The sequence below is a fragment of the Urtica dioica genome, chromosome 3 (genome assembly GCF_054948205.1).
Source record: "Urtica dioica subsp. dioica isolate 48M chromosome 3, U.dioica_male_clone48M_v1_H2, whole genome shotgun sequence".
Lineage (NCBI taxonomy): Eukaryota > Viridiplantae > Streptophyta > Magnoliopsida > Rosales > Urticaceae > Urtica > Urtica dioica.
The window spans coordinates 4,040,786-4,067,989 of record NC_142758.1 but is presented as its reverse complement, the minus strand read 5'-3'; the positions used below and the strand labels follow the sequence as shown (position 1 = coordinate 4,067,989).

The following is a 27,204-nucleotide window of genomic DNA, read 5'->3' as shown; positions in this document are numbered from 1 at the left end:
AGATGAGACACAACAAACATATCAATTAGGCTTACTGAGAAAGGGCGAAACGCGACACATGGCATGAATGAATTGTGATACCTAGTAATTCTACATTATCTCCAAATTGGAGGTCGTGCGTTCAATCTCCTTCGACAGACCATTAAAAAAACATGGATGAATAAAATTATCGTGCTTTTATAAGAGTTTTAGAAAAGAAAAAAAAAAAAGATAAAAGCTTATCACGTGGCAAGAGGGGAGGAATAATGAAATGTTTCAAAATATAAATCTCTTCCCTCTTTTTTTTATTACAAGTAATTGAGTAAGTAGATACATATTCCAATTCTAAGCAAATAAAGAAATAACACCTCATCCTTAGACCATCTCCAACTGTATTGCATTTCTCACATATGCAATATGGTGGAGCTCCAACCGAACTGCAAATCCAACTGCAAAATAACACATCATCTTTAGATTGTTGTTTTTCGGTTCTCTTTTGTAGAATTCGTGTTTGTTCACCCTTGACATATACATGAATATTGAGATCTTGTATTGAATTTAAAGATGGTGGTGGATGAAGATACACGATTTCTTTATTAGTCGTTATAATCAAGTGAAAGATAAAGATGTACACCTTGCACTTTGAAATGCATTGGTTGATTATTTGTGGGAGGTTTATTCTAATTCCGATATATAGTTATGATTATTCATGTGTATTACTGTACTTTTTATGCATGTGTTTTGTTGCACTTTGAAATGCATGTGTTTTGTTGTACTTTTTTATTTAATAATTATTTATTTCAGTAAATGTGTATTTATAGTTAAATTATTTATGGACTAATGCAAATATTTAGCACTAGAACAATTCCAAATTAAAATGATCTAGTTGAAAAACAACAAATAAATAAAAGGTATAAACATAAATAAGAGATAAATGGAATATTCTAATACAGTTGAAAATAGAGTTAGGTTGGAGATGATGTTCTATTTGATGTGACATTTATTGCAAAATGCAGTAGAAAATGCCGTACTCGGTTGGAGATGCCCTTAAGAGATATGTCGTCATTACTTTTTTTTTTTTTTAGTTTTAATTATAATTTTTTATTTTATGCATATAATATAATATACATGTTGTTATCAATTATATGCAGTAACCTATTACCTTTAATCAACATTTCTCAATCGGAAAATGACTTTTTCGGTTAATTGATTCTTTTCAAAGTTAAAATTTAGCATGTAAAATAGTTAAAAATCTAAATATATTTTTAGCCTAGATCTCACCATTATATGAGATTTTTAGTGGCTACCCACGTACCATTGACAATCTCACGTTTTATCTGAACAGAAGCAAGAAAAAAATCAATATTTTTATTGATAGAATTTCAGTTTCCTAGAGTTTTTTCCGCGTCAATAACATAGATTAATGAACAGAGCAAATTACAATCTCTTTGCAGAGCTTGAAGTTACTGTGCATCGGCGATGGTCGATTATTTCCAAAAGAAGTAGCCTTCTTCCTTCTGAAAATCGAAAGGCAATAATCCTCGGAGCTGAACATTATGTCCTAGAGCTCACCTTGCGAATCGCGTGTCTCGAACAGCCTGATCATTTGACGGGCAAAAATTGGTAATTCCAAGCACTCGCCGAAAAAGCAGACTTGGTCGACCATGCCAAAGATTCCCGATTATTGAATTTCAATCAGAATGAAGATGGTGTTTTCTTTTTCGGCATCTGTTGATGTACCATGTGGCGTGCTTTTGCAGTCCCATGCCTATCAGTATCTTGAGGCTGGTTAGCATAACAAACGTCACTAGAAACAGCAGAGCCATCGAGAAGAGTTTCCATGGGAGGGGATGAGAGGGTACGAGAGCGAAATATACCGGAGTCAATACTCGAATGACCTACAAACCAAAACCAAAGTGAAAAAGACAATGTTAATTGGCATCCAATGGCCCTCTACTATTCGTGTCGTGACAATTTGGCCACTGTTCTTTTCTTCTTGGCGATATCCTCCCAAGCTTCTAACAAATTTTATTTTTTGAACAGATAAATGTCACTTTTCTCTTGCGCATGATTATAAGGGTAAATATGAATCTTAAAATATGCATCCGATTAACGCATCAATAAAGCTAAAGTTTAAGAACGAATTTTACGTCCTAATATGAATTTTTTAGGGGTATAATTGCCAAGAAAAGCGACGGGCCAAAGTGTCACCACCTATATAGTATGGGTTTGTTGCTACCTTGAAAAAAAGCAGTGACAGTTGATCAAAATCTAAATAGCGATGACCTATTAACAAGTGTCAGCATCTAGTAAGCTGTCATATATATTCAGACTCGGGAATGGTTTTTGAACCCAAAATGATGTTACTTGGCATTTACAAAAATCTCCATTGCAATCCAAAAGGTTTAGAATAGTTTGGAGATACTTTTTTTTTTTTTTTTTTTTTTTTTTTCGGGATAATTGTGGTGTCCAGATTAGACCACGAGGCCCTGGCATTATCGTCTGGGAGACTACCCCAGTGGCCCCAATTTGTGTGGCCAACGAGAATCAAACCGGGAACTAAAAAGGTCTCAAGAATCACCTTTACCACACTAGACCAATCCCTTGGGAAGATAGCCAATGATTCATGTAACTATAAATAATGTTGAGTGTGAGTCTGAACGAGAAGTTACCACACAAGCTGGTGCCAATGGAACAAAAGAGAGAGTAGTCTTGGGGATGTCTGACTGTATATTCAAAGTCTGCAAGTGTTGGAAAAAAGACGGTCAGAGCCATGGAAACAGATATCTAGAGAAGAATTGGCGGACGTTGTGATGTTTATAGTGACTAAGGAATGATAAAAGGAACAGCATAAACACATGCACAGAGGAGAAAGAAAATAGACGCAATTTTGACTCTATATGGGAAGAGAAAATATACTTGTTTGCAAAGGTCCTCGAGATACTGAGAGTATGCAATGGGCTTTATGCCATTGAATTTAGCAATGAATGAATGTTTTATGATATCAATAGCCATTTCACAAACATACACCAAAAACGCATTCTGCAAAAAGGAGATGAGAGCGAAAAATTATTACACGGACTTAAAAAAAGATTCCAACAATGTGTTTACAGTGAGAAAAGTGTTAGTGTGCGGTCAGGGAACTTACAGAAAGAAAACTTTTAAACCAGGGACCCTCGGCCTCCAGAATGTTTTGAGCCAAAACAAATAAGATATATGCTGAAATATGGAATCTCTCCACCGAATCTGGTTGCAAGAAACACAGAATGCAAAATGATATCAGCTTTCAGCCGCATCAGATCATATGTACAGAACATTATAATCAGAAAGCATAAAATTATCCTGCGGTTCATTTGACACACAATCAATAAGTAAAACATTCAGAAATTTAGAACAAGCATAATCACTCATTTGGGTCTGCTGAAGGGTGTTTTTGCTGCCATACCTGAATTTTAATGGCGTATTTTACAAAGTAAGTGGGTGATGTTTTCCTAGGAGATACTATGGAACAAATATTACAGCATAGCGCTTTGGATTTTTTGTAATGTAACTAGTTTAGTAATTTTTCTGCGGCTGATTTAGTCAAGGGCTGGTGGAGTGAACTATAGGATGTATCACCTCTGATAGGGTTTTCTTTAATGCATTTTTTCTTTTTAATATATATATATATATATATATATATATATATATATCTATATATATATATCTGATGAAAAGCACAAGGGTTGAAAAGAACAAAGAATATTAAAAAGAAACTCACCGAAATATACCATACTATGAATGTTGTCCTTGCTAAATCGCTTGAAGACATTGCTTTTAATCTCACCGAAGTTATTTGACACTAACAAAGCCAGTAAAGCATTGTTGTGAGCAACAATACATGTTGACAAAGTAATTGCCTGAGCTAACAAGATAAAAGAATGGATAAGTAGAAATAGTTAAGGAGCCAAATTTGGATGGTCAAGGATCTCGATGAACACTCTTGGAAACAAATGGGTAAAAGGGTCAGAAAGAATAAAAGGATATTAGAAGCAATAACAGCTAAAACTTGGTCACAAATGTATCTCCAAATCCAGAAGACCATGTTTTCCTGTGTAGAATTTGCAAGTCCTTCTGCAGAATTAAATAAAGTTTGCAAGACGTCCGGATTGAAACTTTGGCACAATTTATCAAATATCTGCAGGGATAAGATTGAATATTATTATTTAGCCCACGTCCACATAGTACTAAGCAGTAGCAGCAAACAACATACAAGATGAGCTATGAACGCCATTTCAAATATATGCAGCTTTGCTAAGTTGAAACATCTCTCCATTCAATAAGCTACATCGAATTTTAGTTGGTAGATTATGACAATATATACTCATTTAGGCTAGAAAATATATCAATTATTTGTCTTTCAAAGAAGCACGTCAAATAAATCTTCAAGAAGCTGTTAATAATTGATTTCACAGCACAGAACAACTCTTGTATACATCTAGATTTTTATTTTTTATTTTTTTAATTCGAAAAGGTTGGTACTGTATAAGGAGAAAAATAAACAAATCAAAATTTCAATCATTAAGTCATGCAGTAAGGCGCAAAGACTAGTTACCTCCAGTACATTGTAGACCACATACAGTTTAATTGTTCCTTGACCACGGATCATGTGATATATTAAGCTGATATCTAGAGAAAGAAAATTGAGGGGGCTATGTAAGAATAAAAGGATAAAATCACAATGATACCAGTCGGAAAATTGAGATAAAAGTAGTATGATAAGATAGTAAACTATAATGAAAAAAGAAAAGCTGATTATCCTTACTATACCTGTTCTCTCCAAAAGATTTACTCCAAATGCCATTATGACAAAACAGCCAAAATCAGACACCTCTGCTGGAGACAGCCTTTTGAACTGCCTGCCTCAAACAGTGTTAGGTTGTTTTGTAAATATGAATAAATTTGCAAATTCAAGTATTCAATATGGGAATGGGCATTGTTAACAATATACTACTATCTGCAATTGAATAGTGTCTATTCTCTAAAATTCCAATTTTTTTTTTGTTGGATATAACTTTCTGAACTACTAACACAAAAAACCTAATTGAAGAGCAAATAATAAAGCGAGAAACGGGTTAAACTAACCTTGCTTTAAGAAGCCTCCAAAAGGTCATTATGATTCTTGCTGGCATGATTGTTAACAATGACAAAAATGAATCAAAGCAGACAAAGAAGCCAACATTTATGAGCTGCAAGCAATATTCGTATTTGAGTATCACCTTTGAATATATATGTATATTTCTAGCTTAAATAAATCTATGTAACTTTGCAAAATTCTTTAACAGCTTGATAAATTAACAACCAATCCATTGAGCACCTATGAAAACAATGCACTGCCGAGGGATAAAACTTCGAATACATGGAAAACAGAAACCAGTACCTGTCCCTATTTCCCGCTTTCTAATTTCTTTCACGTGAATTTGAATCTTAAAATGGCATAAGATTACGTTCTAAGAGGTGTCCCAAAACATGTAAATTTACCAGTTCACACCTCCAGGGTAACCGGAAGATCGTGTCATATATTCTTTCCCGTTCTTGGTCGTTGCCAGGTGGAGTTGTACTCCGTAAGGAATGCCCGCTAAAGATGTCATCCGTGAAATACTTCAATGGTGACTGCTCGGCGCAAAACATATCTGACAAATCATCCATGACATTAATATTATTGACAGAAATAAATAGCAAACGAACGACAAAAAAAAGACATGCTCAGAAACCGTCTGCCTGAATTTTTTTTCTTTCTGGGATGAAAAGCAAGGCTAAAAGAGAACTCTTTTGCTAAACTGGCTAACGATTATAGTCCAACAATCCACAAGTTTCACAATTTCTTTAAGATTAAATAATAAGTAATTAAATAACTGAATGACATATGTGTAAACTAAATTGAAGTTTTGATAAACTAAAGACCATAACGAGAAGAAAAAAAAATACAGAGAAGAAGAAATTGACAGTGAAGAGTGTGGCACAGTAGAACTCACAATTGGGATCCTCCGATATGAGGCGATTCCAATCCAACGACACAGCGCTATCCAATTTCGTGGCTGCCACGTTTCCGCTAGGCTCGCTCCTCTGCTTCCCTGCCGAGCTCGCATCCTCCAATTTGGCTCCGCCGCTCTCCGCCGAGCCGTCGCCGACGCTGCCGTTAACGCTCCTCTGCCTCAGCTTCCCGCCCTGGAACGACGCCGGAGACGGAACCAGCTCCTTCATCGCCGCCGCAGTTTCACTCACCTCCTCGCAGAGCACCGTCGCAACGCCGTACCCGCCCCGACTAAATTCCATAACGTCCGACCGATAGCTGAACTCGAACCCGTTCTCGGCGATCGCTTCCTCTGCGATCGACGACACGATCCCCATCCCCATCGTCGGTTTTTTTCGCTTCTTCCGCTTCTTGCGGCCGAGCTTTTGATTCTCGGTAGTTGATTGGTCTTGGTGGTTGTTCCGAGTCGGATCTGAGTTAGAGCGACGAAGAAGGAGAGTTTGGTCGAATACCTCTTCTTCGAGGTTGTGGCTTCCGCCAAGAATTTCGAAGGAGAGTTTTCTTCCGCCGGATCTCAACGCCATGACGGACCACGAAACTAAGCCAAGCGGATGCCTTTCAAAAATAAAACAAAATTAAAATTTGATTTTCATGTTACCCGAAAAAAATAAATAAAATAAAATAAAATAAAGCAAAATAAAATAAAATAACATTTGACATTGTTGCCTCTTGTACTATGCCAGTGTTTCAGTTTTAGTCCATGAACTCTCAAATATGTTCTAATGATGTATAAATTTTGTGTTTTTAATATTTTTAGTCTTTTCGTTGATTTATGAGTGAATCCGTCAGTTAAATTAGCACGTGATAGCTGATAAAAGGAAATTATTAAAATGCCCCCATCTTCTCTCTTTTACATCTTTTTTATATAAAAAATTTAAATTTATTTTATTTCTTATAAATTCCTCTCTCTCTCTCTCTCTACTTCTTCTTTTTCGTCTTGATTATAATTTGAGTAAATTGATTTTTATTTCAATTTCATGGTCGAGGGTTTTCATCGTTCTAATAATAAATAAAAAAAATCCTAATTCTGAAGATTACTAAATTGGTTAGAGAAATTTCATTTTATAGACCTACAAGTTAACAAAATATCGGGATTAGACCTCACACTTTAAAAATATCTAAAAATGGATTTTTGTCCCAATTTCGGACACAAATACCCTTTTGAATAAATACACTCATTTCACTTTCACTTTCTATCTTTTCAATCCTTATTTCAGTCTTTCATGCTCGATTCCGACGAGATATAACTAAATTCAATGAGATACGAGAGAATCCGACGAGCTATGATAACATAAAATGACAAAATTTTACGTGAATTTGACTTTTTCCGCGTAAAATGTCCAAAAAGTATGAATTTTATCGTATACCATCATACATTATCGTACGGCATCGTACGTTATAATTATAATGTGTATTATAATTTGTATGAATTTTATCGTACATTATAATTATAATGTATCGTATCTCATCGTACGGCATCGTACGTTATAATTATAATGTACATTATAATGTGTATAAATTTTATCGTACATTATAATTATAATATATCGTATCTCATCGTACGACATCGTACATTATAATTATAATGTACATTATAATTTGTATGAATTTTATCGTACATTATAATTATAATGTATCGTATCTCATCGTACGTTATAATTATAATGTACATTATAATTTATATGATTTTTATCCTACATTATAATTATTATGTATCGTATCTCATCGTACGACATCGATAATATACGATGTTATACGATAAAATTCATATTTTTTGGACATTTTAAGCGGAAAAAGTCAAATTCACGTGAAATTTTGTCATTTTATGTTATCATAGCTCGTCGGATTCCTTCATATCTCATTGAATATCTCGTCGGAATCGAGCGTGAAAGATCGAATGAAAGATTGAGAAGATATCTCAAGTGAAATGAGTGTATTTGTTCAAAAGGGTATTTATGTCCAAAATTGGGACAAAAGTCCATTTTAGATATTTTTAAAGTGTGAGGTCTAATCTCGATATTTTGTTAACTTGTAGGTCTATAAAATGAAATTTCTCATTGGAATTAACCATTTTCATGGTAATAATGATTTTCGGATTAAAATAATTGGTTAGTGTTGAGATTACTAAATTGCTCTTTTTTAACAAGTCACGTGAGAAAAGCATGAGCATTTAACTGATGGATTGGAAACAAATTAAACCGAAGGACCAAAACGAAAAAAAGTTAAAGTTCAAACACTACTCAACTATATTTAAGAGTTCAAGGATCGAAGTGAGACAACTGCCATAGTACAGGGGGCAACAATGTCATTTATTAAAAAAAAATAAAAAAATCATGCAAGTATTTGCTATGTTACTTTCTTAATGTGTTTCATGTAAATTTAATTTTTTACTACCAAAAATATGTAAACTCGCTCACATTGACCCTAAATATTTAGAATTGCGGTTTTTTTCCATCTTGTTAGTGATTATTTGCATATGGGTCCTCTTGTTAATTTGTCGACAAAATATGTCTCTTGCTCCACAAGAAAACCAAGAAAAAGGTCCTCATGATGGCATACCTTGCCAAGGCGTGCAAGAGCTTAGAGGCATTTTTGTTGTATGAAATTACACAGGTCCTAAGGGACTCAAACACTGAGGCCGACGCACCTTCTCGCCTCGTCTACGTGATATACGAGAAGGGTCTAGCTAAGATACTCATCGAAACCCTCTCAAACATGTATGGTAGTGGTTTACTTGAATAATTTACTTAGTTTTGCAAGCACAAAACTATGGAATTAAGGATAAGTGAAGGCGACATGTTCGCTAAATACCAAAGACCCAGAAGCTAGGAGATCCCAATCCAAAAAATTTGGAGCCCCTTCAGCGTGGACGCCAAAGCGCAATGCGTTGATTGAGATGGAAAAATTTAGCCAAAAAAGCTAAAAACCAGTAAAGAAAAATCCTAAGCTTCCTCAAAAGAATAGTCGACCTGATCCTCGTCCATCTGGTCATCATCACCTTTGAGCTGAGCTGAGACCTCACCTAGGGGTTGATAAGAGTTTCATATTCGACTTCATCTTCAATGAGAAGGACATTCCAATAGTCTGATATCTAGAGTCAACTTCCATTACGTGTTCATATTGGCAACACGCTGCTACAATGTGGCTAGCTTCTGACTAACCACGCTAAGCTCATCCTCGGCCCGAGCCTGCGCACGATTCGCCTCGACGCGAGCCTCCTTGCTGGTGGCCAAAAGACGACGCACGAGGTCCACATCAGCAGTAGGCGTTGAGAGCTTCCTCTGCCGATCGCGGGCCTCCCCGTGGGAGTCCGATCGCGGGCCTCCCCGTGGAAGGACTCCCAGCTTAGCGCGTCGCAGCTTTCTCCATTTCAAGATCCTTGGCGAGACAAGCCATTCTCCATTTCAAGCTCCTTGGCAAGACAAGTTGCCTCGGCCTTGCTAATGTCGAGCTCAGTGTGAAGCCTCTTTGCCTCACTAGTTGTAGTGGCAAGCTCTTCAGATAAGCATCCTCTCGAGCCAACTTCACATCAACCAAAGCTTCGTAGCTCCTGCTCCATGCGGTCTATCCGGGAGGACATAATGTTGAGCGCATCAAAGGCATAACCTCCGCGCCTCAATAGCTTGTCTTCCTTCCTTTCTCGGGAACGCAGAGAAAAGCCTGCTAAATCCCTTGCCCAAAGCGAAGACTAGAGACTTTCGAACCATTTGGCCTAAGTGTGGTCGTCAGATCAGGCCCTAGATCAAACCGTTTAGGTTCTTCGTGTTGATCCGAAAACAAGCATCAACACTACTAATATTCCGTCCAAATCCCTTTAAATTTTGTTGCTCGTCTAATTTTTACTTTACATTTTCAGTTTAGTTTTAATGCTTGTTGCATACAATTATTAGGCAGTCTAAATAAAAGCTCCATCATAAATGTACACACCAAGGTTTCAAATACAACTTATCGCAACCAGGCATCACCTTTGATTTAACTGGTAACACGCGTACCGCTTAAGGTATACCACAGTTTTGAAGCATACCGCGACTACACACACACAGTTTTGATTTAAATTTTGCAGAATTTAAGATAAATGCACGGTGTTTGAGGTATTTTCATGAAAGTTTTAGCCTAAAAGTAGTATTTTTTTTTAAATACGTGCAGTATTAGGAGAATTTATGCGATATTTGCAGAATATTTGCAAAATTTGGCCAATTTACGAGATATTATCAACCCGCTCCCGCGGGGTACTTGAAACGGGATCCCGCAGGAAGTCCCCGTCCCGCACGGAATTTCAAACCTAGGCACACCAATTGATGTTTACTTAGATCAGACTTCAATTTGCGCTCGAGGCTGTATTTACCAACCAGATCAGGATAGCTGTAAGGATTAGATTGAGCATCAAAGAAAAGGAACGAACAATTAAAAAGGTAGAACCATTTGTCTTCTAAATTAAATTAGTACAGCAACAAAATATGCCTCCAAAAACAGGTAAAGTCAAATGGAAAAAACAGAAATTAACACCTAACGAAATCTTCCAGGCTTTGCATAAGTCGAATTGACAAAATATGTTTATGGACTCATCAAAAAGTACAGAATAATAAACACATAAATAAATAATAAAAAATTGCTCACGATTCCAACTTCTACATTGCAATGACTATAGAAGCAGCTCCGCGATCTGAACAGCGTTTAGAGCAGCACCTTTGCGAATTTGATCGCCACATACAAAGATGTCCAACCTGAAATGATTTATAGTATTCATATCATAGTGGTTTTAAAAAAAAATTAGAAAATGCATATTTTTTAGCAAATTGTCCTAAACCTTTTCCGTCAATGGCATTTGGGTCCTAAACATATTTTGTGAGCAAAATAGCCCTTACATTATTATTTTATAGCATTTAGTTATTTTCGAAAAGAAAAATTAAATGTTTAAATGAAATCTGTATTTTGCAAAGTTGAACCTTTTGCAAAGTTCGAGATTTTTCGGCCTATAAGTTTGGTGTCGAGCTTATACAAAATCATTGTTAAAGTCTTAGCCGAAAGGTTAAAGCGGATTATCGAGGACACGATTGACTTTCATCAAGGTGCTATCATCAAAGGCCATCAAATTACGGATCTGATCCTCGTCGCTGACGAAATGGTGAAGGAGCATGGGGAGCTAGAAAAAAGGATTGGTTTCAAAGCTTGACTTTGAGAAGGGGTACAAGTGGATTGGGGTTTCTTAGACAATGTGATGGAACAAAAGGGTTTTGACGGTAGATTGAAGAGATGGATAAACGGGTGTCTCTCCTCGGCAGCATTTTCGATAAACGGGAAACCTCGGGACAAGTTTAAGGTTCGAGGAGAGTGCGACAAGGAGATCTCCTCTTTTTCTTTTCATCTTGGTGGCCGACACAATGTCTCGAAGGATACAACGGGGTGTCAACAATGGCTTTTTAGACTCCTCACGGTCGATGCATCAAATTTCCCGGTCTCTCATCTTCAATTCGACGATACTCTTGTATTTTGCGAAGCAGATGTTGAGAATTGCTCTCAGTTGATCAGATTGATTCGAGAATTCTATTTGACATCTGGGTTGAGGAGTAACATCGAAACGAGCACTTCACTTGCTATCTGTTGCTCAGACAAGGAGGCGGAGCGTTTGGCTAGAGCAATCGGTTGAGAAGGAAGCGTGGCCCATCTCTTATCTTAGTGCGGCACTTGGAGATAGTTCGAGGAAGGGAATAAAAAAAAAAGAGTAGATTGGACTGGTAGAAGGGAGATTTTTTTTTCATAAGGGGCTAGGCTCACTCACATACACTCGGTCTTATCTGCCCTCCCGAATTATTTTCTCTTGGTGTTCAAGATTCCATGCGCATATTTTTATGGGAAGGTTTCGATGGAGATCCAAAACAAGCTACGGTGAGCTGGGAAGGGAAATTTGTTTGTTGTAAAGCAAAGGACAAGTGTACTTTGGGGATCGGATTGTGACGGATAAAAAAATAAAGCTCTTTTTGACTAAATGGCTTTGGAAAATTCTGTCGAAACCCGAAGCCCTTTGGAGCAAAGTGATACGAGCTATCTACGGACTACAAGATAATAACTGGGACCCATATATGGCAATTGGTCGGATATTCAGAATTCCGTGGCATCCCGTGACGACGGTTCAAGAGGAATTATATAGATGGTGTAATTGGAGAGTGCAAGACCGGACACTTATCAGATTTTAGGAAGATGAGCGGTGTGGGGATGGTAAATTCGCAGATTGTTTTCCCACTTTGGCTCATTTATGTCCGCTAAAAGGCGCTTCCAATGCAAGGTTTGCTGACCGAGCTAGCAAGATCAATAATGAGATTTTGTGGAATGAATCTACGCTACCGAAGCAACAGAACTCTTGGAGGCACTGGAAGGAACCGAGTTATGGTCGGGACGATGCGGAGAAATTTAGCAGCTTGTGAATCCTGCCCGGTGGCGCCTTTCGCAGATCTCATTTGGAAATCTTTGGTCCCGAGCAAGATTCAATTCTTCAAGTGGCTCATCGATTTGGAGGGTGAATACGGAGGATGTAATTCACTGTCGAAACTCCCACCTTGTCTTCAACCTAGTTCTTGTTCGGTGTGTTTTGGGTTCGTTTGGAACCCGGAAAATGTAGAGAAAGTGAAAATTCGAAGGAAAAATGAAAATGGTAGGGAGAATGCACGAGACAATCAAAATTCTTTGTTATGTTTGGAAGTGGTGAAAATAAAATCTCTCTTTTTCTAAATTCAAACAAAGCTAAGAAAACACAACGGATTCTCATTTTTATTCCCTCACACTTTTCGTGTTCCAAACGAACACTTGTGGTGCGAGAATATCCGGATCACCTTTTTTCGGGTGTGTAGACGCAAGAAGGCGTGGACATGGCTTTTCGATAGATTAGAGATAGACAACAACTCCGTCTTTTCGGTCAGCGAGCTATTTTTTTCTGCACCGAAATCGCAGGAGATGTCCAAAGTGGGTTGCGGCCGTCAAAGCCGGTGTTTTGGCCAGATTTTGGAATATTTGGAGAATCTGGAATGGAAGTCTCTTCAACAACGAAGGACAGAACGTTAATCGGCTTATTGAGAGTATAGATCAGAACATGGTTCTATGGCTTCATTTTTTGTGCCCGGATTTTTTTTTTTTTTTTTTTTTTTTTTGTGCCCGGAAGTTAAAAATTATCCTTGATCAGTTCTTTCTAGTGATTGGTTAGGGGCTTTATGATATAACGAAATCTGTTTGAGAGTACAAATCTGTTTGTTTCTTATAATTCGTGTCAACCTTCGTTTGTAGCCTCAGCCGTCAATCTCTCCACCAAGTTGATTGAAGAGACAGCCATGGAAAGGAGGTATGGAGGTGAAGAAGAGAGGTGAGAACCGAGGAAGGAGGGGTAAAATCGGAAATACACACCGCAGACGAGGTATTTCAAGAATGAGAATGAGACGCGAGGTAGTAGAAGAAAACGTTTTGTAAACAAGGTAGCTCAAGTAATTTCCACTTTACCGGGTTGATGTGTTTGTTTTACGTGCGGCCCTGTTCTAGGCCAAAACACAAGTGATGTATATCCATAATAATATTTTTTGTAACTTTTAAAACTATTCAATAAAATTTTTGTTTCTTTATATATATAAACGATACTTCCGTAATAAACTTAAATAAACTTCCAACAAAATAACTTCTTAAAGAAGACTAACTAAAGTATCATATTTTAATAAAAGTAAGATTGTGTTTTAATGAAACTTTTGAAACTGTAATAAAGTTTATTTAAGTTTGTAAATATGTTGTAAGTTGTTAAGTGCTGAACTTCATTCAAAATGTTTAATATTTTTATGAACCAATAATTGATGATGATTTTGCTTATTTAAACATGCCATATTAGATTGGTCGTGAAATCTTTACCCATAATTGCCGTCTTGAGAAACGTCTCGGCGGATTCTGCCGACTGCAACATCGTCTTTGTTAGATACCTCTAGAGGTGTAGGGAAGTTATTGGCTGTTCTGTCATCAATAACGACCACCCCGGGCGCTCTCCTCAGGATCTCTCTCGCAGTGTCCTGTTTGTTTTATTCAAGCTACGATTATTAATCGCAATTAAGATCGAATATATCATAGCGCCTATTGACCAGACTTTAAAAAATAAAAAAAATAAAAAATAAAAAAACATCTTGTTCGAGAACTCTAACTAACAAGACAGGATATAGTTACCTCGTCGAGAGGTTTCTCAAATTGAAGATTCACACTCTCTGCGTGAGCACGCATTACGGGAACTCGAACACATGTGGCAGTCACTTTGACGTTCATATCGTTCTGAACGAAACATAATGGGGACAGGAAAACGATTTCAAGACAGACAAACAAAACTGTAGGATTCGAGGGCTCAGGCAAGTTCAAGAGAGTAAACTTACCCATATTTTCCGCGTCTCTTTGACCAATTTCATCTCCTCTTCGTTGTACCCGTTTGAAAGAACAGAGGAATTGTGTGAAAACAAGTTAAATGCATACTGCATATCACAGAAGCAGAAAAGAAAAAAGAAAAAGAAAAAAAGTCAATTTTCAGAAATTCTCAAAGCAAAACAAACAACTTAAAATGTTATCATTCTCGCTTTTTCCTTTCAAATTTGAAACCCTCAAACATCGCGGACCAAACGCAGACCTGTCGGGGGAAGATATTGCAAGTTGGTGGCTTTCCATCCTGAACCTAAAGTACAGAAAATCAAAACCAAATAGCATTAAATCCTTCATAAGATAATAAAATCAACTCAATTCACCGGGTAAAACAGGGTATACATATATTAAAGTTGGTGAAAAAAAAAAAAAAAAAAAAAACCATATACCTCAAGCGTTTGCTGCCAAAGCTCACTCATGGCCGCAGCCCCGGCACCACTCGCAGCCTGATATGTACTGACCACCATTCGTACCACCTGAAAATCCACGTTGGCCGTCACATAAAAAAAATTCCAATTCTCAAATTCCGAAAATAAAGACTGTACTTCTCTTCTTCTTTGTCACTCTCATCTCTAAAATCATCACCGCAAATAAACCTTAAGGGTTGGTCTGGCAGTATCTCGGTCGATAATCATATTGTAGATACGAGTTTGAAAAAAAAAAAAAAAAAAAAGGAAGGACCTTGGCGTGGCGGTGAAGTGGCGTGGCAGCCATGAGACAGATGATGGTGGAGCAATTGGGGTTGGCGATAAGGGCGCCCTTACCCATTCCGACCTTGATCCCGGCCATGGCCTCCGGGTTGACCTCCGGCACCACCAGCGGCACGCCCTCCTGCATCCGGAACGCCGAGCTGTTGTCCACCACTATGGTGCCCCGCTCCACGGCGGCGGGGCCCAGCTCCTTGCTGATGGACCCGCCGGCGCTGAACAGCGCGATGTCCACTCCCTCGAAGCTCTCGGCCCTCAGCTCCTCCACCGTGTACTCGCGCCCCTCGAAGGCCACGGCCTTTCCGGCGGACCGCTTCGACGCCAGCATCTTGATGGAGCTGTACGGGAAGTCTCGGTCCGCCAGGACGGAGAGGAACTCCTGCCCCACGGCGCCGGTGACGCCGACCACGGCGATGGACGGCGCGTCTTCCCGGAGAGACATCCGAACGCGGGAGGCGCCTCGGCGCTGGGGAACGGCGTCCCGCCAGAGAGGGCGGGGAAGGCTGACGTGGTGGTGGCGGGTGAGAGACGCCATTGTTGAGCGGAGTGGTTTTAAGAGAGAACGAGACTGTGTGTGATTAAGGGTTTAAGTGGCGGCCAATTGTTGTTTACACTTTACATACTGCCTTTTCTAAAATAAAATACGATAATGGCAAGAAAATTACAAAATAACCATGCCTCTCTTATAAAAAATGATTATATATATATATATATATATATATATATATATATATATATTTGTCACTAGCCAATTTTCTACCTTATTTTAATAATCTAGCTTAAGTTCTCATTTTATTAAATAAATAACTCATAGCAACCCTCATTGCACACCATTGCACAGCCATTCACAGTTGAACCTTTTCCATCTTCTTCTCTTCTAGGCATTCAAAATATTTAAAACTCTCTCGGAACTAATTCCTGTTAAAGATTAGATATTAGTAATGTTTGATGAGGAATTTTTTTTTTATAGAAATGTTAAATTGTTGATGGGTTTTAAGTTGTTATTTGTGGTTTTTGAAATGAATTATAAATCTTAGTATTACAAACAAATTCCTGGGACTGTAGGTTGTGGTGAGGTGCATATCAGTGCGATGATTTACGGTCATTGCGAGTATGCGGCATGCGGTCATTGTGAACCCGCGACTTGTGGCGACCTGCGGGTCACTACGGTCAAATTTAATTTTTGATCTTTTTTATTATAAAATTGGTATTGTTTGTACACAATTAACTTTTTTTTAGAGGAAATAACATAGAATTTGGTATGAAATTAATTGTACATAAAAAAATTAGTTATTTCGGCAGACAATCATTTCCCGCCTAGTGTGATAAACCGCGTTGGAGATTGTCTTGCTAGTGTGAAACAGAAATTTATGAAATTGAAGATTTTGAATTGCGAATTCACTTTTTTCGTCATTTTTGTGTGTCTTACTGACAATGAATTTTATGGTTCATTAGCTCATAATCTTCTACGTACTCCAAAATATTGAAACTTTGAAGACCGATGATCTCAATTTTAAGCTCGAAGAAACAGTGTGCATGTAAGCAATTCTATGATCTCATTTATTAATGCTCGGTTTCAGGCTAACATCAAGCGTCCGTAGTTTGACTTAATGACGACCCTTGAGGTCATGGGGAATGATACTTTGGTTTAAGTCATGTAAGAGAGGAAATAAACAATCAACTCAGAGGGGTGCAAAGCCCCTGATGCGCTATGCGACACTCAACATTAGTTGGTGTAATCGTTAAAGTGGGGGCTCTCATATCATTTCCAAATATGTTGTTGTGTTAGAGAGAGGACGATATTTAGACTCGTGTTTTGAAGAGTGTATGCAAATTAGAGAGAACTTCTCTTTCTCCTTGAGGTCCATTCTCATTTATGAAGAATGAGAAGATGATGGGAGTGACGACGCCATAAATACTATAAGTAAGCTGGTGAGAAGGTGTGTGACTCGAGACAGAGTGAGATGTGACCCGAGGCCATGAGGAGCCGCCCAAGGCCGTGAGGGTATATAGAAGGTGAAGTGCAAATGTGTCTTTAGATATAATGGAATGTAATCACATTATTGAGAATCCCATTAAAGTAATCACATTCCTAGAAATGTAAGATTACATCGTTTTGTTGTATAGTTTAATTTTTCAAATAAATTTATGTGAATATTACATTATTGTATTTAATATGATAAGATAACATAATGTCTATTAAAAAACAAGACAAATATATTTTTTATAATAATTTATAAAAAAAAAAGATCTTATAAAAGAGACTAGCATAAATAAAAATTAAAAATATTAAATTGAATATTAAATATATATATATATATATATATATATATATATATATATATAATGGTTCTTCAACTAAAAATACAAATATGTGAAAAAAAAAATTCTTTAACATCTATGAAAGGAAAAAATTTATTTAATTTTAATCATAATATACTTCGACGAGAAATATCGATGACGGTTGAAATTTATTCCCGTTTCACATAATAAGTGCATCTGTTGTGCAACATGAAATAATAATAAAAAAAAGTATAAATTTGGGCCAAAAAATAACACCACAACTAACACACAATTTTATCATGCATAATTATTTTTTATTAATTTTTTATGTTTAAAATAAATGTAATTAAAATAACAACTTATTTATCATAGACCTATATATTATTGATATAAAATTTTATATTTTAGTCTGACAACTTATAACTTATCGTATAATATTAATATAGTTAGTATTTACGTATGGCATAAGATATTATAATAATATCATATTATATCGTGTATATATATATCTCTACGTACATAATATCATATACTAATATATATATATATATATATAGACACATATAGTATAACGTACACGTTATATACGGCTAAAAAAAAGAACATGTACGTGTGTATATATATATATATATATACACACGTATAAGCAGTGGCGGATCCAGACTCGGGCGGCGGGGGGTCAAAACTGAATTTTGGCCGAAAAAAAAAAAAAAAAATTTTAAGCCTGAATTTTTTTTTTTTTTTTGGGGGGCCCAGGCCTCTTGGGCCTTCAACGTGGGTCCGTCACTACGTATAAGACAAAGATTTTCATGGGTGGTAATCAATAATACTTATTCGGTGGTATTTGATTTACCTCATTTTAAATTAATCTCATTATCTAGTTAATCATATTTTCGAAATTTTTTATTAATATTAACTCAAATCAAACAATGTAATCTCAAAATTCTCAAGAATGTGATCAACATTACTCCCAACCAAACACACTTATAAGATACTATATCGTAATGCTTAATTAATTTTTTTTTTTAATTTTTAGAGCAGGGCCAAGGATCCTTAGATGGTTTATTCGAATGTTATTTGATTTGGATATTTAGAATTTGAAAAATTAATCTAGTTGACAACACGTTTGAACTTGACTCAATGATTTTTTTTATTGAATCTAGTAGCCTGATGAATATGGAGTGTCGAACTTTAACACCTAGGTCTCCAAATATGATTTTAATGGAAATCACACACTTGTTTAAGCTCATGTGGGAAAATAAAGGAGTGAGGATGATTAAACCTAAAGCACTCAGATCCCAAATTGCACTAATCAATGCCCATTACTGTAAGGAGCTTTGAGATGCTTTGTGTTATGGGCTGAAATGCTGTAGCATATCCTTCAACAAAATATTCAGCAAAAAAAAAGCTTAAATAGCTCTTTTATTCCTTTAATTTCGGTAATGTAGTTTATTTTTACTCTAGAATCTTCTAGTATGCCTATATAAACGGCAAAATGTAACGCCGAGATCTACGTATATAAATAATATCATATACTAATATATTATGACATGAGATATTTAAATAATATCATATACTAATATATTATGGCATAAGATATTTTAATAATATCATGTATAAATAATATCATATACTAATATATATATATATATATATCTACGTACATAATAACTTATATAAATAATATTATATACTAATATATTTATATATAGTATAATGTGTATGTACGGCTTTAAAAAACATATATATATATATATATATATATATATATATATACACGTATAAAACAAAGATCCTTAATGATTACGTTTTAAGATAATCTTATTACCTAAGTAATCACATTCCCGATAATCTTTTTTGACATTAACTCAAACCAAACAATGTAATTTTAAATTTGTTTGGAATGTGATTAACATTACCCCTAACCAAACACACTCATTTTAATTATTTGCCTTTAGGCTTATAACACATTGACATGCCTTTTGTTGGTTTATAAAATTTAAATATATTTTCCCTCTACGGCCTTCAAAGGAGATTGAATTTGACACACTATATCAACCAGACATTTAGATTAAAAGAGAGTACTGTTGTCGCTGTTTTTCGGACAACTATTTAGGAGTCCAAAGTGGTTAGACCCAAGGCCAGACCAAGTGGTCTCACTTCGGCTCGAGCGTGTCGGGCTTAGTATCCCAAGCCGTCCCTTAGCTGTTGGTGGTGTTAATCTCGTCCAGGCACCTGAAAAGCAAGCAGAAAGAGGTGTGAACTACAAAGGGGAAACAGAGGGGGTGCCTCTGTTTACCTCTCCGACGCTCAACATTAGTAGGATTGAGGTGAATATGGAGGGTTTAAGTGTTTAGAGGCCGAGACTTGAGAGAAACGAGCGAGGTACGAGTTCGACAGCGTTTCAGTACTCAAGAATGGATTACCTGGACCAAGGGAGGGGCCTTGGTATTTATAGGCGACCAAAGGGGCATTTTGGGCATCCCATTGGCCGAAGGCCGGGTCTGAGTCGGCCATGGAGGAAGGCCGGGTCTGAGTCGGCCATGGAGGAAGGCCGGGTCTGAGTCGGCCATGGAGGAAGGCCGGCTCTGAGTCGGCCATGGAGGAAGGTCGGGTCTGAGTCGGCCATGGAGGAAGGCCGGGTCTGAGTCGGCCATGGAGGAAGGCCGGCTCTGAGTCGGCCATGGAGGCGAGGGACGCCTCTGAGACGTGGAGGCCGAGCTGAGGTCGAGCTGAGGCCGAGGTCGAACTCGTCAGGTCGACCGAGGCCGAGGTCGAGCTTACCAGACCGAGGTCGAGCTGAGGCCGAGGTCGAGCTCGTCAGGCCGAGGTCGAGCTGAGGCCGAGGTCGAGCTGAGGCCGAGGTCGAGCTCATGAGCCGAGGTCGAGCTGAGGCCGAGGTCGAGCTCATGAGGTTGGAGGTCGGCCATGGAGCTGGAGGCCGAGCTCATGAGGCCGGAGGTCGGCCATGCGTCGGGGGAGTCCCGGGGTGGTCGCTATCGCGGCCGTCGCTGCTCTACCGGGCCGAGATGGACCGGTAACATTAGCCCCCCGAGTTTCCGGTCGAGCGTAGATCGAGTGGAAACTCAAAATCTACGCTTTCATGCGGGTGCGGGATGAACGCTCTCGGGTTTGCGAGCATGCCGTAGAAGGGCTTTCAACGCATCGCGGGGGGCGGCCTCTGGTGCGTCACGAGGGACGGCCTTTGTGCGTCGCGAGGGACGACATCGATGCGTCGCGAGGGACGGCTTTTGTCCCGGATCAATCGTGCGTGGCTTATTTTATTGACCTACCAATGAAGGCGTGATCCATTTGCACGGCTTTACTATGCGTGGCTTATTTTCTCGACCTACCAGTGAAGGCGTGATCGATTAGCACGACTTGGGCCTCGGGGGGTCATGGTGTCACGTTTGTGTGACCGGGTTTTCCGTGGACGCTGGCTAGACCAGGTACGTCCGGCGGACGCAAGCCTTTGAAACCCATTTGTAACTCGCTGTCTTTCGGCTCACGAGCTGGGCGGCGAGCGTGATGCCACATTTGTGTGACTAGGCTTCCCGTGGACGCTGGCTAGACCAGTTACGTCCGGCGGACGCAAGCCTTTGAAACCCATTTGTGATTCGCTGCCTTTCGGCTCACGAGCTGGGCGGCGAGTGCGGTGCCACATTCGCGTGGCGAGATTTCCCGTGGACGCTGGCTAGACCAGATACGCCCGGCGGACGCAAGCCTTTGAAACCATTTGAAACTCGCTGCCTTTCGGCTCACGAGCTGGGCGGCGAGCGGGGAGCCACATTTGCGTGGCGAGGTTTCCCGTGGACGCTGGCTAGACCAGATACGTCCGGCGGACGCAAGCCTTTGAAACCCATTTGAAACTCGCTGCCTTTCGGCTCACGAGCTAGGCGGCGAGCGCGAAGCCACATTTGCGTGGCGAGGTTTCCCGTGGACGCTGGCTAGACCAGATACGTCCGGCGGACGCAAGCCTTTGAAACCCATTTGAAACTCGCTGCCTTTCGGCTCACGAGCTGGGCGGCGAGCGCGGAGCCATATTTGCGTGGCAAGGTTTCCCGTGGACGCTGGCTAGACCAGATACGTCCGGCGGACGCAAGCCTTTGAAACCCATTTGAAACTCGCTGCCTTTCGGCTCACGAGGTGGGCGGCGAGCGCGGAGCCATATTTGCGTGGCGAGGTTTCCCGTGGACGCTGGCTAGACCAGATACGTCCGGCGGGCGCAAGCCTTTGAAACCCATTTGAAACTCGCTGCCTTTCGGCTCACGAGCTGGGCGGCGAGCGCGGACTCGGGACTCAACTCGAGGACTCATGTAGAGCCTGCACGAGGAGTATCAGTCGACTTGTGGACTCGGGACTCAACTCGAGGACTCATGTAGAGCCTGCACGAGGAGTCACGTGAGGATTCGGCATGAGGAGTATCAGTCGACTCGTGGGCTCGAACTCGACTCGAGGGATGAACTCATCCCGAGGAGACATGTAGAGGGTGTGTTTCTCTTTGGGACCTCCGGCCTGACCATCGGCCCCTTGAGACTTTGCTACACTTTCGTTTTTGTTTGTTGTTTTTTTTTTGTTTTTGAGCGAGCGAATTTTAGTTTCGTTGAGCATTGTTTCCCCTTAGCCCCCCGAGTTTTTTGTGTACTCGTAGAGGAGACTAGAAATTATAATGCAACAAGATAAAGGCTTCGAGGCCAAATGTAATCTAATTACCATGTCGAAATAGTTAAAAATTACATTCCTAGGCCATTGGCCTTATTGAAATTTGAAATTGTCTTTAAACCGAAAATAAAATGATATGACGAGAATGGGAGCGGGCTTCTACTGTAGTACCAGCTTCCGCAGCTTGACCGAGCTAGAGGATGGTGCTCACCATCTTTGCCTTCCTTTTCCCGTCCACGCCTTGGATGTAGCACATCCTCGCCATCGACTGGTCTCCCAACATGATGGCAATCCCCTTCTCAGTCGGGAACTTCATCATCAGGTGATAGGTGGACGTTATGGCCTTCAACCGGTTGAGAGTCGGGCGGCCGATGATGATGTTGTACGCCGAGGGCTGGTCCACAACTAGGAAGGATACGATGCGAGTGACCTCGAGCCCCCCCGGCGTTCCGAAGGTGACCGGGAGGTCGATGGTTCCCTCTGTCATGACCCTCTCCCCTGAGAAGCCGAAGAGTGGGGTCGAGATCGGGGTCAGTCTCATTCCGGATAGCTTCATCTTGTCCAGTGCCGACTTGAAAATTATGTCGGCGGAGCTCCCGTTGTCGATAAGGATTCTCCGGACGAGGTTGTTGGCGACCGGGGCCGAGACGACTATCGCGTCGTTGTGCGGGTGGAGGACCCACACCGCCTCTTGGCCGGTGAAGAACATGGACTCGAATGGGGTCGGAGGAGGAGCCTCGTATGTGTGGTTGATGTAGTGCGTTATTTTCCCTTGGAAAACTTCACGCACGTACTTCTTCCTTTGCGTGGCCGAGTCTCCGTACTCCGGACCGCCCATGATCGAGCCCACAATGTGCAGTTGCGAGCTCTCCGGTTCTTCAATTGCCGCTCGGTCCGTGACGGTCACCGTCGTCGGACCTTTTTTTCCTTGCCGCGGGCGCCCTCCGTGTGCCGCGGCCGTCCCGATTGTTCTAAGGACGTACTCTTTCAGCTTCCCATCCTGAATGAGGGCTTCGATCTGGCGCTTGAGCTGGTAACACTCGGACGTCGGGTGCCCATGGTCTTGGTGTTACTCACAGAACTTGCTTCGGTCCCGCTTCGCAGGATCCTTCGTGAGTGGAGTGGGGCTTCCTAGTTCGTCGCGGTGCAAAGCTAGGATCCGCTCTCGCGAAGTGTTCAGAGGGGTGAATGCCGAGAACGTTCGGAAGCTATCGACGTGTGGGGGTCTAGGACCCGGGCGGGAGTGATCGCCAGGGGCCTGGCCTCCCTTGCTCCTCTTCTTTCGAGGGTCGGGGCGATCTTCGTCTTGACTGTCACGGCGGCGACTGTTCTGCCCCTCCGTCCCCCGGCCATCTCGGCCGTCGAGGTAGTCCTCGATTCCCATGTAGGTGCGGGCTCTTGACATAAGCTCCGCCGTGTCCCGTGGGACCTTTCCAACAATAGACTTGAGGAAGTCGCCCGTGCGAGCTCCCTCGGTGATCGCCGTGATGGCGTCCTTATCGTCGAACCCTTCGACTTTGTGAGACTCCTCGGTAAAGCGAGCGAGGTATTGTCTCAAGGTCTCGCCTCTCCCTTGTCGGATAGACAAGAGGTAGGTCTTCGACTTCTTCTGTGCCACGAGAGTGGCAAAACGAGCAAGGAAAGCTCATCGCAAAACCTGGAAGGACGAGATGCTCCCTGGTCTCAGACTCCGTAACCATTCGAATCCCGACCCTGTGAGAGTCATGCTGAAAGCTTGACACAGGGTGGCGTCTGACTGTCCCTGCATCGTCATCCATGTCTCGTAGTGTTGGATGTGGAAGTTCGGGTCCGTCCGTCCGTCGTAAGGGGGAATGGATGGCAGTTTGAAGTTCCCCATGCAAGGCTGCACGAGGATTTGAGCGGCGAAGGGAGAGTATGACTCCTCGATCCCTCCATGAGGCCTCTGCCTCCCCGACTCCCTCATATGATTTGATTCTGGAGGCTTTGAATCATTGTCAACATGTCGAGCCCGTTCGTGGGGCTGACCGCCGGGACCGCGTGAGTCGCCTGTTGGCGCTCGTTGGACGCTTGGTCCCCGACGTTGGCCTGAGGTCGGCCGAGAGTTGTGGCGGGGAGCGCGTCCCTCCGGGAGTTGAGCCTCCGGCGGAGATCCTCCCCTCGGGAGTTTCTCTGCGCCGTCAAGCGCTCTCTAAGGTCCACACTCGGCGCGTGGCGGGGCGAGGTCGCCCTCGGCCGGATTGTTCGACGAGCGCTTCGGCTATCGGCCCCATCATCCACCGGAGTCGCTCTCTCCCCGGTGAGGGGCCGTGTCCGGCCGCCTCTTGAAACCGAGGGGGCGAGTCCCCGGGAATGTGACCGCGCCTGTCGTCGCGCCGGGTGCGAAGGATCGGCCAAAGCACCATTGGACCTCTCGGGCCGTGAAGGGGCGAGGCTAGGAGTTGCCTCATCGGTCCTTGACTCCCCCACGTAGTCGGGGTTGGAGCCGTCTCGGGCGGATCGACCCTCGACGTCGTAGCCAAGGAGATCGGCGATGAGCGAGCCGTCGACGCCAGGACGGTCAAGGAGCTCCGCAAGCCGCCGGGCCGTGTCCTCTCGGAGCTCGGCCTCGGGGTCATTCACCGGGTCTTGGGGCTGGCTCTCGCTATCGCGAGGTTGCCCTTCAAGACGGTGCGCGAGGCGTCGGAGACCGTATCTCGAGCTCGTCGCTCGAGCACCCGCGGAGGTGACGGGCAATTGACTCATCTATCGAGAGTTTTACCGTTGGAGGATTGTGAGACCCGACTTTTGTACACGTCAGCTTCTGTAAAAATTTCCTCTTATCAATAAATAAAGGAAATTTTCTTCTCTCTCCATGTTGAATGAATTATAAGAATTCACAATAAGGAAATGGTGAATTTTGATATCCGAATATAAGGAAAGAGATTTTTGAAAGCACTTGAATGTTGGAATAAAGTTAAGTGCTTGAGAACGAAGGAAATAATATTTGAGGGTGACGAAATTTCGGAATAAGGATATTCGAGTAAACCGGATATTATTTTCTGAATAAAATTACTCGGAATGTACTCGGAGATTCAAAATCTCAAGAGTGAAAATAAATTCTGAAATCCCTTAAATATATTCAAGGTAACGAGAATTAATGAGAATTTTCTCGGTTATTTTTCGAGATTATTTTCAATTAATCAAGGACGAAGTTGTGAAGTTTTATTTTAAAAGGGTTTATGTGCAACAAATGAAGGACGAGATTGAAAGAAAAGAGTAAAGATGGGTTGTTTTAAGAGAGACGTGTCAAGTTTTTGTTGGGCCACTTGTACACGTGTGGCGTGAGGAGGAGTTGCCGTGTGGCATTTCTTTCTTCTTCTCCTCTCATTTTCGGCCACCTCACCCTCTCACTCTCTTTCTTTTCTTTTCTTCTTCTTCTTTCTCTCTTCTTCTTCTCCTGACCCGCGCGAGACCCACCTGCAACAAGAAAAAAAAATTGTTAGCTCAAATAATCATTACCACCCGACCCCGCCTCTCTTCTTCTTCCTTTCTTCTTGTCGCGCGCCATCTCCGCCGTGAGTCCCCGTCGCCGCGCGCTTCAGGCTGAGGAGAACGAGACGCCGCCGTGAGCTAGAGGCGAGCGCCGACCGAGAGAGAATGCCGGAGAATCAGAGAGAGAGCGCCGACGAGTTTGATTTCACGAAAAGAAGTAAGGAATTTCTCTTCCTCGGATTGATTTATGGTTAGGGTTCTGAGATTCGAATTTGGGGGTTTTTGATCCGGGTTGAAGTTAGTAAAATTGGTTGGTTTTATGTGTTCATTGAGCTCGGTTATTAATGAATATGATTTGAAATGAAGAAATTGAACTCGAATTTGGTTGGATTTTGTTGCTTGGCCGTGTGTTTGATTTCTGTTATGGCCGTTTGAGTATTTTCAGATTTGGAATGGATTTTCAATTGATATTATCTGAGGCCATGATGATGATTTGTGATGAATTTGAAATCGTTTGGTTTGAAATGTGATTTTGGCCGTGTGTTGAAATTGGCCGTGAGCTTGGTTTGGTTGATTTTTGAGCGTGTGGTTGTTATAGCCGTGTGACTTGTTTTGGCCGTGTGTTGAAATTGGCCGTGGGCTTGGTTTTGCTTGTGTGTGAACGTTTTGTGTGTTAGCGTTTAGTTACTCGGATTCGGGTTTTGGGTTAAGGTCGGGATTTGGAGTTTGGTATTGATACGAGTTTGAAATTGTGAAATTGACTCGTTATCGGATTTCCCGACTTGATTACAGATTCAGACGGACGAGTGAGAACCGGCAGAGTCGAAGGCAACGAAGCCGGAATTTGGAATTTTCAAGAAAAGAGTTATCGTAGTTAAAGCTCGATAAACTCGTGAGTTTTTTAAATCGCTTAGTGCGTTTAAATACTATTGGATTTGATTATGTGATGTATTTCCTGTATTTAAATAAATAATTTATGATTATTTATTTAACAACGTTTAAGAATTTGATTTGATTCGCTTTGGAATTCTCGGTTACTTTTTATTCGGATCAATTTATTTGAGACTCATAAGCATGTTATTGGATTTTATTTCGTATTATTCTCGATACGAAAATACGCGAGTCTTGAATAAGTTTGATTTCCGAATAACCGGAGAATAATAAATTGAATTCTCGAATTCCGAACTGACTCGAATCTAATCCCGACAACGACCATTATCTTTTCAAGTAGTTCGATAACTAACGAAGTTTCAACTTCGGATTCTAGTTCTCTCGACGCTCCAGGACGTGCTAAAGGTCTCGGGAAGCGTCTAAAGCAAAGTGTCCTCCGGAATTCATCGAGTTCTCCGACGAACTATTCCGGGTAAGTGGGATTTAGGTTTGAGGCGCCAAAGGGAATGGTGCCTAGTAGAATAATTGTTTACGTTTCTTCGTTTAATCCTAAAACAAAGAGAAACCCTCAGTTAGATAAGATGACCGAATAAGGCTTCGGCCACTAACTAATAAGATAATAAAATGATAGGGTTAAACGGTTAGCGGGTTAAGAACCTTGAAGCCTTTAAAACTATGTTAAGCTTCTGTTATAGGTTTTACCCCTTCGTCCTGATGAGAGGACAACAG

At 41.0% G+C, this 27,204-nt stretch overlaps 2 protein-coding genes across 4 annotated transcripts; both read right to left on the bottom strand.

The window, feature by feature from the left end:
* Positions 1-1,331: 1,331 nt before the first annotated feature.
* POD1 (POLLEN DEFECTIVE IN GUIDANCE-like protein) lies at positions 1,332-6,643 on the bottom strand. Of its 3 annotated transcripts, none has more exons than XM_089609828.1 (11): positions 5,994-6,643; positions 5,500-5,651; positions 5,104-5,207; positions 4,789-4,877; positions 4,574-4,647; positions 4,006-4,156; positions 3,740-3,907; positions 3,128-3,225; positions 2,899-3,021; positions 2,652-2,720; positions 1,332-1,877 (listed from the first exon to the last, which is right to left on the bottom strand). In XM_089609828.1, exons 1-11 carry the CDS (start codon positions 6,574-6,576, stop codon positions 1,671-1,673), a joined length of 1,818 nt encoding a protein of 605 aa, XP_089465954.1. In that variant the 5' UTR covers positions 6,577-6,643; the 3' UTR covers positions 1,332-1,670. The 3 variants fall into 3 exon arrangements, with proteins under 3 accessions (XP_089465954.1, XP_089465953.1, XP_089465955.1); XM_089609829.1 differs by having other exon boundaries at positions 1,763-1,877; positions 2,561-2,720; XM_089609827.1 differs by having other exon boundaries at positions 4,574-4,877.
* A 3,813-nt stretch (positions 6,644-10,456) lies between these two features.
* Positions 10,457-15,789, bottom strand: LOC149402140 (semialdehyde dehydrogenase family protein). The gene is made up of 7 exons (XM_089610040.1): positions 15,161-15,789; positions 14,869-14,955; positions 14,688-14,732; positions 14,440-14,535; positions 14,240-14,341; positions 13,934-14,088; positions 10,457-10,776 (listed from the first exon to the last, which is right to left on the bottom strand). Exons 1-7 carry the CDS (start codon positions 15,719-15,721, stop codon positions 10,695-10,697), a joined length of 1,128 nt encoding a protein of 375 aa, XP_089466166.1. The 5' UTR covers positions 15,722-15,789; the 3' UTR covers positions 10,457-10,694.
* Between the last annotated feature and the right edge of the window lie 11,415 nt (positions 15,790-27,204).

Coding starts and splice junctions, on each gene's coding strand:
- POD1 (XM_089609827.1), bottom strand. CDS start 6,576: ATGGCGTTGAGATCCGGCGGAAGAAAACTCTCCTTCGAAATTCTTGGC. Junction 5,652..5,993: donor CATATCGGAGGATCCCAATT/GTGAGTTCTACT, acceptor ATGATTTGTCAG/ATATGTTTTGCGCCGAGCAG. Junction 1,878..2,651: donor CATTGGCACCAGCTTGTGTG/GTAACTTCTCGT, acceptor TTTGGTTTGTAG/GTCATTCGAGTATTGACTCC.
- LOC149402140 (XM_089610040.1), bottom strand. CDS start 15,721: ATGGCGTCTCTCACCCGCCACCACCACGTCAGCCTTCCCCGCCCTCTC. Junction 14,342..14,439: donor AAGAGACGCGGAAAATATGG/GTAAGTTTACTC, acceptor TGTTTCGTTCAG/AACGATATGAACGTCAAAGT. Junction 10,777..13,933: donor TCTCAAGACGGCAATTATGG/GTAAAGATTTCA, acceptor AAATCATTTCAG/GTTGGACATCTTTGTATGTG.